This window comes from Dermacentor albipictus, unplaced genomic scaffold (genome assembly GCF_038994185.2).
Source record: "Dermacentor albipictus isolate Rhodes 1998 colony unplaced genomic scaffold, USDA_Dalb.pri_finalv2 scaffold_14, whole genome shotgun sequence".
Classification (NCBI taxonomy): domain Eukaryota; kingdom Metazoa; phylum Arthropoda; class Arachnida; order Ixodida; family Ixodidae; genus Dermacentor; species Dermacentor albipictus.
Window position 1 is genome coordinate 1,093,284 of NW_027225568.1, and position 12,634 is coordinate 1,105,917.

General features: G+C 51.4%; 2 protein-coding genes across 2 annotated transcripts; both read right to left on the minus strand.

The window, feature by feature from the left end:
* Positions 1–4,056: 4,056 nt before the first annotated feature.
* LOC135914746 (uncharacterized) lies at positions 4,057–6,000 on the minus strand. Its single transcript, XM_065447668.1, has one exon. It carries the CDS (start codon positions 5,998–6,000, stop codon positions 4,057–4,059), a length of 1,944 nt encoding a protein of 647 aa, XP_065303740.1.
* Positions 6,001–10,603: 4,603 nt separating this feature from the next.
* On the minus strand, positions 10,604–11,800 carry LOC135914747 (uncharacterized). Its single transcript, XM_065447670.1, has one exon. It carries the CDS (start codon positions 11,798–11,800, stop codon positions 10,604–10,606), a length of 1,197 nt encoding a protein of 398 aa, XP_065303742.1.
* Between the last annotated feature and the right edge of the window lie 834 nt (positions 11,801–12,634).

A 12,634-nucleotide genomic window follows, 5' to 3' on the forward strand; every position in this document is an offset into this window, starting at 1 on the left:
CACTGTCAGGATTATAATAATAATATTTGGGGTTTTACATGCCAAAACCACTTTCTGATTATGAGGCACGCCGTAGTGGAGGACTCCGGAAATTTTCACCACCTGCGGTTCTTCAACGTGCACCTAAATCTACGCACACGGGTGTTTTCGCATTTCGCCCCCATCGAAATGCGGCCGCCGTGGCCGGGATTCGATCCCGCGACCTCGTGCTCAGCAGCCCAACACCATAGCCACTGACCAACCACGGCGGGTTGCCACTGTCAGGAGCATATATAAATATATATATATATATATATATATATATATATATATATATATATATATATATATATATATATATATATATATTGTCACGCAGTAACGGTAAAGAAAGAAGCGAAACTGGGTGACCAAACTAGCGTTTTATTGGGCGAACCTGTGCCATCAAAAACGGGATACGCTCAAAGAACGGCGATAGCGGTGAACACAGTCGGCGATCGTCGAAAATCTGATCAGCGGGTCAAGCGCGTCGGCTTTTATACATCAGTCATCGAAGGCTCCGGAGTAATCGCTGGGACCTGCGTGTCTCCAAGAAAGTTCTACACCATTCGCGTCGAGCGATGAAATCGGATTACAGAAGGTTCGGTGACAACAGACAGCGGATGTTCTAGAACCATCGATAACTTTCGAGAAACTTCTGATACATGCAGGCATGTCCTACGCTGTGCGATAACATTTGTTAGGCGGTGAAACGCGGTCACCCGATAAACAAGTACACGTGTCAATACCCTACCTCTCTTAAAGAGCATCGTCCCGATGCTACACACTGTTTAGTTCACAAAATACTCAACACCAACTTTCCCTTACCCAACGCCATATTTAACTTCCCACGTAGAAACACCAAGCAAGCAACTAACTTTAACTTAAACCTTCCTTATTGCAGCAATGTATACGGTGAACGATTATTAGGGTTCTTTGGTGCTATAACTTGGAACACTGTGCCTGTGGAAATAGAAGTAACCAGAAATTTTGATCGTGTATGTAAACGCTTCTTCTTGTCTAGCCAAACGTAATAGCTCTTCCTCTTCCTTGTTCATCTAAATAATGTTCTTACTCATTGAGCAGATATGTATTTGGTTGACCTGTATATGTACTTTTGTGTATTGGACCAGCTACTAGCCACATAGGCTATTGGTCCAACTATATTTGTACACATTCCTTGACTTTTGTTTAAATAAAGCTGACTTTTTGATTGATTGATTAAGAAAAAAAAGAGTATCCCTTACTTTTTTCGAAGAGTATGGACTCGTCACGTATGCGACATACCTTGTGGGAGGCACCCGAACTCTCTTTCGGCAGAGAGTCCCAAGACTATCTGAGCTCGATACGAGGTGGTTACGTGACTCCGCACACAATAGTCATGCACACTCTGTTTTAGTAGTCTCTGAAACCCTCTCAAAAGGGTTTTAGTGACTACAAGATTAGTGCTGAGGGAGTCCGTTAACTATTCTAGATGAGTCTTATGACTCCAGCAGTGTGTGTGGTCCCTTAGATTATGATTCCCTTAGTGCGTGGTCCAGGTTTCTTGCAAATAGACTAAAATAACTAATTTATGTAAGTGGTTTGACCATCGAATGGCAGTGTCGAGCCACTTTCAATATATGTCAACAACTTCTGCTGTAAGTAAACACGACTACGGTTAGTTCTCAAGATGACTACTGAGAAAAGAACATAGGATAATAAAGAATCCATAGCAAACTTGCCAGAAAGCACATGGCAGATTAGCAACAAAAAGTTCATATTTCTTCACCCTTTATTATTGTCTTCTGGAATATTCAAATGTATCAGTCAGCACAGAATCACCATGAAAGAAAGACAGTTCTCATTACTATTAAACTGGAATCAATGGTCAACCAAGCAAAACAGTCTTAAATAAACATCCAATATGTAGCCTGCAGCTGCATATGCACGACACCGCAATGCCACTCAGAACCATGAAACCCCAAAATATTATTAAATTCATGTAGAAGCTCAATTCAGCACTGCACAAGTCTCTAATGTCAAAATATTTATAAGTTAAACCTATTTCACTGTTCTCCGGGACGTGTTTTTATATAGAACTTAGGATTTAACATCCTAAGCAAGTAAGCTACACATAAATAAAAAAGGCTGCACTTTTGTACAAAGGAGACCCAGATAATGAAGTGCAATAAAAACAATATTCCAACTTAGATTATATAATCTATGCACTATATTATGCTTGCTAAAAACAACTGGTTGGCAATTGATAATCCAATCTAACTGTAAAAACAGCTGTCTTACCTTATGGTACTCTTGTTGGCACTTTTTCCCACACAGCTTGTGCGTGTTAGCACGAGTTGAAAATTGATCTGAAAAACACACATTAAAAAGTTGTGCATCAATTTTATTCTGTCATACAACATGCAACAGTGTATAAAAACTTCATAACTGACAATATTGCAAAAATAAATACAGCAACATTTCTACCGATTATGTATGTTGACAAACATATACTTTTGCAAGACCATGTATAGTAGCTGACACTCGAATTTCAGATTGCAATAACCACTAATACAAAACTTGCCATATTGCAAACACGCTGACAAAATAAGTAGCACGGTTAGCTGTATTTTGTTACGGCAAAGATAGCGCATGAATGATGAGGACAAGGGAGGAAGCAGTACACATCAACAAACTATACCGAGCTGCATGCACGCAGCTGTAACAATACACCATGGTGCACAAAGATCCAAAAGAAACAAAGATGTGAGGAAGGTTTCTTTTACTCATCACTAGTCATCCTGTAAGAGCACATTATGCACTGGGTGTAATCTACCCTCAGCACATACATGAATAAGTTACATTAGGTGCTACATTAAGAAATCACTCATGCAATTTTCTTGTGATTTTCCTTATTCCAATTTTTAACTAATTAAGCATGACTGAGTTAAGTAAAGCCTCCCTACGGCTTGGCGCATTTACAGAAAGAAGTGCCTCTATAAACACTGGAGGTCATGGAAGGATGACTGACACATACCTCTTTTCATTCTTTTGTCTTTGTCTTTATGATGATCTACCACAGTAGTCTGTTGTAGAGTCAAACACATCCAGATAATACACTGTGGGCAACCAAGTGTGAATACCTGTTCTCGATTTCTACCTTTCTTTGGTGTCGCGTTAAGGTAAGATTGGCGCAAAGGATTGTCTTCCCAATGTATGTGTTCCCACACAACAGGAGCAGATGATAAGCCAAATTAATGGTGTGTGAAGTAAAACATCTGTGCTTAACTTACCACTGCCGCTCCAATCTGGAGTGATCTTTTTTTTTGCTTTGTTGTGAACTCTAGCACAGGTGCTACGTAGTCCCCTTGGTGCCCAAAACAACTCTCACACCACAGCAGGATGTCAAACAAAAAAAAAAATTCTAAGTGAAACTCTGGTTATGGGGGACAATTGCAAACTTATATTTTTGCTTTGTATCTTAATTATGTTGTTGACGTTTAATTTTGCCACTTTGCTACTTTTCTGCAGGTGCAGACAGGCCATTGCACCAATGCTAGGTTTAGAAAACACCAGAGCAGGGTAGAAAGCAAGAACAGATATTTGTAATTTGGTTTCCCGCTGTGCACTGCGTGGATATGTTTCAATGAACGATAAAACTAATTGGTAGATAAACATATGCAAGATAAGAGAATTAAGCTCTAAGCCTACCAAATCAGTAGCTCGGAATTTTATGTGTAAATGAACTTTCGTGACTCCCAGTGATGAAGAAACAGTTTTGAGAATATGTATGCGCCAAGGCAACCAAGTCACTCATGCTCACAAGGGAAACAAAATAAAAACAAGCAAGATTACAAGAACTTCGAACATGCAGCCTAAAGTATGACAACTCACATGTCTGATTTATGTATTTACTGAGAGCATAAATTACATCTGTCGCGTAATCTGCTTGTACAAGATGGCAAGTGAGTGAGTGTCAACATTATTATTAGAAGGGGTAAGGGATAAGGGAGGCCAAGATACGTAGGCTTCCAGGATGTCCTTCACGATGGAGTCTTAAGCTCGTGCCAGGACCCGTGTTTGGATGTCTCGGTTGGTGCTGGAGAGAAGGGCCTCCCATTTTTCGTTGGTGGGGGTTGGCGAGACGAGGTCGGCGGGCAGGGGGACTTCCTGGCAGCCCCAGAGGATGTGGTTTAAGGAGGCAACGTTGCCGCACAAGCAGCAGCGTGGATCAATGACGCCAGGGTTGATGTGCGAATACACTAAGGGGCACAGAAAGGTGCGGGTCTGGAGGCGACACCATGCGATCTCGGACCGCTTGGGAAGACTGCCATGTGGGGGTGGGTAGGCGGACCATTCGAGGCGATAGTGCTGGGTAATGTCGTGGTAGGTGACCAGGGGCTCCGGCACCGGGCCGTCCGACGCGGAGGGGCCCACCGCTCGGCCGACGAATCCTCGAGCGTGTTGGTGAGCCGACTCGTTGCCGAGGCGACCCGAGTGGGCGGGGACCCAGACCAGTTCAATGTGACACGGTTCGTCCTCCAGTAGGAGTGGGCGAAGGAGCCGTAAGGTGGTAGGCAAGACGAGATCTCGGGCGAAATTGGAGATGGCGTGCTTGGAGTTGGAGAATATGACGCTGGCGTCGGTCGAGGTGGCGGCTAAAGCGATGGCCGCCTCCTCGGCCTCGACGACATAGGGCGTTCGAATGGTGGTGGCCGTGATTGTCGGCCCCGAGGGTGCCGAGGAGGGCGAGACGGAGATGACTGCAAAGGCGTCCCCGGGCGAGGCGTATCGGGCCGCATCCACGTAGGCGATGGCCGGTTGGTCGGCATACTTGGCGTGAAGCATGGCCGCACGAGCTTGGCGACGGGCGTCATGGTGTCCCGCGAGCATATTCTTGGGTAGCGGCTTGATGGAAAAGGCTGCCCGAAGAGCATGCGGTAGTGAGACCAGGTCTGGCGGGTGAGAAGAGGTGTCATGACCGATGGAAGAGAGGATGTAGCGACCGGTCGGCGAACGATGAAGGCGTTGCACCGGAGTGGTGCGGTAAACTTCGATCAGTTCGTCGAGCGTGTTGTGGACTCCCAGGCGGAGGAGACGTGCCATGGACGCGTTGGTGGGAAGGCTGAGAGCAGTCTTGTATGCACGGCGGATGAGGACGTCGATCTTGTCGCGTTCCGATTTGAGAAGATGAGTATAAGGAAGGCCGTACGTGAGACGGGAAACGACGAAAGTGTTGACTAGGCGGAGGAGATCGTGTTCGCGCATGCCCATGCGCCGCGCTCGGACACGAGCGAGCATGTGCGCGGTTCGCAGAACCGAAAAAGAGAGCTGGTCGATGGTGTGAGCATTATGGCGGTTTGACTGTACTATCAGCCCGAGCACCCGGAGATGCGAGACGATGAGAACGGTAGTGGAGTTGGCGTGAATCGTGATGGTGGGGGTAGGTGTCTTGTGACGACGCCGGTCGGGGGGCCGCATGAGGAGGAGGGCCGATTTGGCCGCCGAGCAAGCAAGACCGGTCGCGTGCACGTGACTTGTGACGACATCAGTTGCGCGTTGCGTCTGCTCAATGTGCCCGTCGGAGCCAGACGTGACCCAAAGAGTTACGTCGTCCATGTACAGGGTGTGTTTGAGATCGGGGATACGGTCGAGCTTCTCGGGAAGTGAGCGAACGGCGAGATTGAAAAGGAAAGGCGACAAGACGGTGCCCTGAGGGGTACCACGAGATCCAAGCGCATGAGTGGGAGACGAGAGATCTCCCACGATGATTTCGGCCGTGCGAGCCGTGAGGAAGGAGCGAATGTAGAGGTTGGTGCGAGAGCCGGCGTTGATGGTGGCAAGTTCGGTAAGAATAGCCAATTGGGAGACGTCGAACGCCTTGTGAAGGTCGAGGCTAAAGAGAGCCTTAGTGTCCGAGAAGGTGGGCGGATCGAAAAGGTCGTGGTGGAGTTGCAAGAGGACGTCTTGTGTGGAGAGGTGGGGGTGGAAACCAATCATGGTGTGGGGAAGGAGTTGGTGAGTGTCTGTGTACGTTTGCAAGCGAGCTAGGACCACGTGCTCCATGAGCTTGCCGACGCACGATGTGAGTGAGATGGGCCGGAGGTTCTCGATTGTGAGTTTCTAGCCCGGCTTCGGGATGAAAGCCACGCGAGCGTGTTTCCGCGACTGAGGGAGGTTGCCGGAGCGCCAGCACTCATTCAGGAATGAAGTGAGGGCAACGACCGAAGGGGCATCAAGATTTCGGAGAAGTTTGTTGGGAATGCGATCTGGACCGGGGGCGGAGGTGGTGCGGAGCTTGTGTAGCGCCGCGTAGACTTCAGCTTCCGTGATATTGTCACGTAGTGGTGACGGCAGTCGCAGGGACGATGAGGACGGACAAAGGTTTGTCGAAAGAAGACTGTTTATTGGGCTGACTTGCGCCCACAATGCCCTGAACTACCCGACGACGGCGAGGCGACCAGCGTGCTCGGCGGTCGTCAAACAGAATTCCCGCCGCTGTCGTCTGCGCTCAATTTAAAGCGCGTCTTGGCGCGTCTCAACTGGGCGCGCCTTGCGTCGCATGGCGGAAGCGCGTCTTGCGTTTCGTCGCGGGGCTGCAGACTTGAAGAGTGAGCAAGCACTGCATAGATTCTCGGCATTACTCCCCCCTGAAAGAGGCATCGACCCGATGCATAAATAGAAATAATGCCTCTAGCAACAAATAAAACGAACCGTGCGAAAATAAACACAGAGTGTAAAAATGCAGCGTCCTTTAGCGCGCGTAATAGGGCTTCAGGCGGACGACATGAACAACTTCTGGTCGTACGCGTGTCGCTGGGATACAGTCATGGCGTCAGGGATGAATTCATAATCCAGTTCACCTAGCCGACGAAGAACCTTGTATGGGCCGAAATAGCGGCTCAAAAGCTTTTCACTCAATCCACGGCGCCGAATGGGCGTCCAAACCCAGACTTGGTCTCCTGGCTTGTATTCCGCGTTGCGTCTTCGTAGGTTGTAGCGTCTGGTGTCAGTTCGTTGCTGGTCTTTGATTCGTAATTGGGCAAGCCTTCGAGCTTCTTCTGCGCGTTGAAGGTAGGCCGCGACATCGACGTTCTCTTCTTCTGTCGGCGCCAATACACTCCGACGTAACGCGCGCGCGCGCTCGTCATGGCGACGTTACGTTGGCGAAAACACGACCCTCTACAGTCCGGCGGCATCTGGCGCCGACGCGACCGGCGGCATTCGGCGCGCTCGGACGTCATCCGGCGCCGAATGCAACCGACTGCATTTCGCGCCGACCGCGCCGAGCAAGTTAGCGCCTAGCGCCCTCTCTCATCGAGGTAGAGACCCACGACTCGGCAGGCTGAGCCAGAACGAGATGGCCTCTTCGCTAGAACGCGTGCCCGACATGTGCGGATCCAGAATCTAAAGGTTTCTGGACGTCGTCCAGCAACACCCGTGTGTCTACGACACCAAAAGAATGGACTACTGGGATGCGGAGCGGGAAAACAACACGCGAGAGCAGATACGCATGTACTCTGGCCTCTCAACAGGAGCGTCAATGCTACGCGCGTGTGTGTTTACGTCTCCGGATATGCTGTTCATTCAGCGCCTGTTTGCTTGTCTTCTTCTTCCTGTTTCAGTCGAAGAGTGCCTGAAACTATGGAAGCGGCTGAGGGACCGCTATGTTCGTGAACTGAAAGCTGTTGAAGCGACGAAAAGGAGTGGCAGCGGCTACGTGTCTGTGTTATGTAGAGAGACCTGTTCCTCTTGCGACGCAAACCACACGACACACAGTCCGATTCGGTGTCCGATCCGGCGTCCGACGCACCGGAACGGCAGCCGGAATCGAGGTGTTTTGCCGTGCCGAAGCGCCAGATCGGACGTCCGGCGTGCGAAAAAACGGGCAGATTTTCATCGTCCGACGCGTCCGACAACCGCACCGTCGTTTGGCCGCAGCCAATGACAGCGTGGCTGGCATGTGACGTTCTCTGACGTTCCCTCCACGCAGGCGGCGCTGGCTGGCTGGTTTCTCGCAGTCTTTTTTTTTTCCTTGCCTGCTGCAGTTTGTTTCCGACACGAAATAGTTACCAGTTCAGTAAAATTATCTCGAACGTGTGCCTGTTATGCAAAGCAGCGGCAGGGGCGCGGCGTTGTACTGTAGGGGGACGGATTTACGCCTGACGCGGCGTAGCCGACCCGGCGTGACGTAGCGCAACCACCGCGCGCGTGCGCACCGGGTCAATAATATAATAATATTTGGGGTTTTACGTGCCAAAAGCACTTTCTGATTATGAGGCACGCCGTAGTGGAGGACTCCGGAAATTTTGACCACCTGAGGTTCTTTAACATGCACCTAAATCTAAGCACACGGGTGTTTTCGCATTTCGCCCCCATCGAAATGCGGCCGCCGTGGCCGGGATTCGATCCCGCGACCTCGTGCTCAGCAGCCCAACACCATAGCCGCTGAGCAACCACGGCGGGTTGCGCGCGCCGGGTCACGTCGAAGTGTATTGGCGCCTTAACATTGGGCAGCATGGCGTCTAGCGTGGTCGTGGCCTCCCTTCCGTGGACGAGCCTAAAAGGCGTCATCTGGGTGGTCTCCTGCACTGCGGTGTTGTAGGCGAAGACGACGAATGGCAGGATGACGTCCCAGGTCTTGTGTTCGGCATCGACATACATGGCGAGCATATCGGCGATGGTTTTGTTCAGGCGCTCGGTCAGTCCGTTGGTCTGCGGATGGTATGCAGTTATCCTCCGGTGGGTGGTTTGGCTGTAACGCAGGATGGCTTGCGTTAGTTCTGCCGTGAATGCTGTTCCTCTGTCCGTGATGAGTACATCGGGGGCGCCGTGTCGCAGAAGAATGCATTCCACGAAAAATTTGGCGACTTCTGCTGCTGATCCGTTCGGTAGGGCTTTTGCCTCGGCATAGCGAGTCAGGTAGTCGGTAGCTACGATGATCCATTTATTTCCAGGCGTTGACTTTGGAAAAGGGCCAAGCAAGTCCATGCCGATCTGCTGAAAGGGTCTTGCGGGGGGTTCAATGGGGTTCAGGAATCCTGCTGGTCGGGTGGGAGGTGTCTTTCGTCGCTGACGGCAGGTTTTCACATAATGTGCGACATCGGCAGAAAGGCGGGGCCAGTAATACTTTTCTTTAATGCGGCGGAGAGTGCGAGTAAACCCGAGATGTCCCGCTGTCGGCCCGTCGTGGGAACCCTGTAGAACTTCTTCGCGGAGACAAGCAGGTACAACAAGGAGGTAGGCTGTTTTGTTCGCTGCGAAGTTCTTCTTCATGAGGACATCATTCTGTACACAGAAGGAAGAAAGTCCTCGCTTGAATGAGGCAGGGGGCGAAGAAACGTTGCCTTCCAAGTACTCTATGAGGCATTTTAGGTCAGGGTCCGAGCGTTGCTGCTGGGCAAAAGAGCTGGAGCTGATGGGTCCCAGGAACGCGTCCTCATCGTCGTCCGGTGGCGGCGCATCTACAGGGGCTCGTGAGAGGCAATCGGCGTCAGAGTATTTGAGTCCGGACTTGTAAACCACGGTGACGTCAAACTCCTGGAGGCGAAGACTCCATCGAGCGAGGCGGCCAGAGGGGTCCCTCAAATTGGCAAGCCCGCACAGCGCGTGGTGATCGCTGACCACCTTGAACGGTCGTCCGTACAGGTAGGGGCGGAATTTTGACGTAGCCCAGATGATGGCAAGGCACTCCCTCTCAGTCGTGGAATAGTTAGCCTCGGCCTTGGAAAGGGAGCGGCTAGCGTATGCGATGACGTTCTGTAGCCCATCGCTTTTTTGAACGAGGATGGCGCCTAGGCCCACATTGCTTGCGTCGGTACGCAGCTCAGTATCAGCGTTTTCATCAAAATGCGCGAGGATCGGTGAAGACTGTAAACGGCGCTGGAGTTCAAAGAACTCCAGCGCCGTTCTGGGGCAGGTCTTCTGCTTGCGGCGCTTCCCATTTAAATGGCACGTTTGCCTTCGATAGTTGGGTCAGGGGCTCGGCGATGCGCGAAACGTTTTTCACAAATCGTCGGTAATATGCGCACAGTCCGAGGAATCTGCACACAGCTTTCTTATCGGCCGGCGGTGGGAACTGTTCAATAGCGGCTGTTTTCTGCGGGTCTGGGCGTACTCCATCCCTGCTAACGATGTGGCCTAGAAACAGCAGCTCTGCATAAGCAAAGTGGCACTTCTCGGCTTTCAAGGTTAGGCCAGACGACTTGATGGCATCGAGCACTGTCCGAAGTCTTTTGAGGTGTTCTTGAAAGTTCGAGGCGAAGACAACGACGTCATCTAAATATACCACACAAATTTGCCACTTTAGGCCTGCGAGCACTGTATCCATCACCCGCTGAAACGTCGCTGGTGCGGAACAGAGACCAAATGGCATCACCTTGAACTCAAAGAGCCCATCAGGAGTGATGAATGCTGCCTTCTCGCGATCTCTTTCGTCGACCTCAATCTGCCAGTAGCCGGTCTTCAGGTCCATCGATGAGAAATACTTGGCGTTGCAAAGCCGGCCCAGTGTGTCGTCGATACGGGGGAGGGGGTAGACGTCCTTCTTTGTTATGTTGTTTAAGCGGCGGTAATCATTGCAGAATCGAAGTGCGCCGTCTTTCTATCTCACTAGAACAACCGGTGCAGCCCATGGGCTGTTTGATGGCTGGATGACGTCATCGCGAAGCATTTCTTCCACTTGGTTCCCGATGGCTTGTCGTTCTCGCGGCGACGCACGGTAGGGGCTTTGACGGAGAGGTCGGGCGTGCTGGTCGGTTATAATGCGATGCTTGGCAGTTGGCGTTTGTCGGACCTTTGGCGATGACGAAAAACACTGGCTGTAACTTTGAAGCAGATTGCGGATCTGGTATTGTCTGTTCTGGGGCAGAGCTGGGTTGATGTCGAAAATGGGCGAGTTCTCATGGTCAGACGAATCTTGTGCGGATGGGTCGGAGAGAGCGAAGGAATCCCGTACGTCGGATATTTCGTCGAAAAAAGCAATCGCCGTTCCTTTGTTAATGTGCCGGTATTCTTCGCTGAAGTTAGTCAGCAGTACTTCGGTGTGGCCGTTGCAGAAATGTGCGATGCCTCTTGCGATACCGATTCCTCGGTCGAGAAGCAACTGCCTGTTGCCCTCGATGATGCCTTCAGAGTTAATGGCTTTCATGGCACCTACGGTCACGATAATGCTTGAACGGGGTGGGACGCTCACTTCTTCTTTCAGGATGCTCAGGGCACAGTGATTTCCCAGAGTTCTCATCGAAGGGATGGCCTCGTTCGTCGAAAGCTTAATCAGCTTGGATCGCAGGTCGATGATCGCCTGATGCTCACTAAGGAAATCCAAGCCCAGGAACACTTCGCGGGAGCATTGCGGTAGCACAACAAAGGTCGCAGGATAGGTGTGTCCTTTGACAGTCACTCGCGCTGTGCATCGTCCTGATGGCGTAATGAGGTGGCCACCTGCGGTGCGAATTTGTGGGCCATCCCAAGCGGTCGTGACTTTCCTCAGCTGCGCAACGAATGTTCCACTCATCACTGAGTAATCGGCTACTGTGTCAACTAGAGCAGTGACTTTCCTACCGTCGATAGCCACTTCTAAGTCGGATGTCTTGGCTCTTGCATTGCACGTCGCCCTCGGCGTCGGGTTACGGCTTCGTCGCGTATTCGAGTCGCGGGTAGGGCGTATCGTCGAAGCGTTTCTGGGTGGAGGCGTCGTTTCGAAGGCAGTTCGCGTCATGGTCGGGGTTGTCATCTTCTGCGGCGTCGGTGCAGCCAGTGGGGCTTCTTCATGCTGCGTTAGCGGGTGTAGCGTCTTCATGGAGCGTTGTCGGTGGAGGATCTTCGGCTTTTCGTTCGTGAGCAACCTCACCTCCAGAGGTTGCCGTCTTTAGTTTCCCCTACGGGGGCTCGGAGACCTTCCCCGTACCGCGGCTGCGTAGCTGCGGCGTGGCGACGCAAAGCGCGACGTTGACGGCGATGGTGAGCGTAAAAGGTGGTTCGGCGTGTACTCCTCTCGACGCAGGTACTCGTCGATTTCCTGCGGACGTTGGCCGAAGCGTGGTCGTGGAACGTCAACGGCAAATCCTCGAAGACCGATACGTCGGTACGGGCAGTGACGAAGAATATGGCCGGCCTCACCGCAATGGAAGCACAACGGCCGGTTGTCGGAAGTCCTCCAGGCGTCGCATTTCCTGGGGCTTGAGCGTTGCTCGTAAATTGGGCGGGCGGGGGCAGGGAGGCGGTGTCCGGGAACAAGTTGTTCATGTCGGACAGGATGTAGTGGTTGTCGTTGGGGCTGAGGAGTGCGTACTACAGCGGCGTACGTCATGGCCTGGGGTTCTGTGACCGTCGGGGTGCCAAGTGCCTGTTGCACTTCTTCCCGTACCATATCCATGAGAGTTGCTGCTTGCGGCTGTGCGGAAGATGGCAGTAATCGGCGTAGCTCCTCGCGAACAATTTCGAGGATCACTTCCCGCAAGTTGTCGCTGGTGGTGGTCGTTGTGTCCGGACGGATTACACAAACAGAGGAAGGGCGGTTGTACTGCCGAGCCCGGACGTCGAGGGTCTTCACAATCGTGCTGGCTTCTTGCATGAATTCCTCGACTGTTTTTTGGCGGCTGGCGGACGAGGCTGCAAAAGAGTTGTTGTTTTA

Coding starts and splice junctions, on each gene's coding strand:
- LOC135914746 (XM_065447668.1), bottom strand. CDS start 6,000: ATGATTGGTTTCCACCCCCACCTCTCCACACAAGACGTCCTCTTGCAA.
- LOC135914747 (XM_065447670.1), bottom strand. CDS start 11,800: ATGAAGACGCTACACCCGCTAACGCAGCATGAAGAAGCCCCACTGGCT.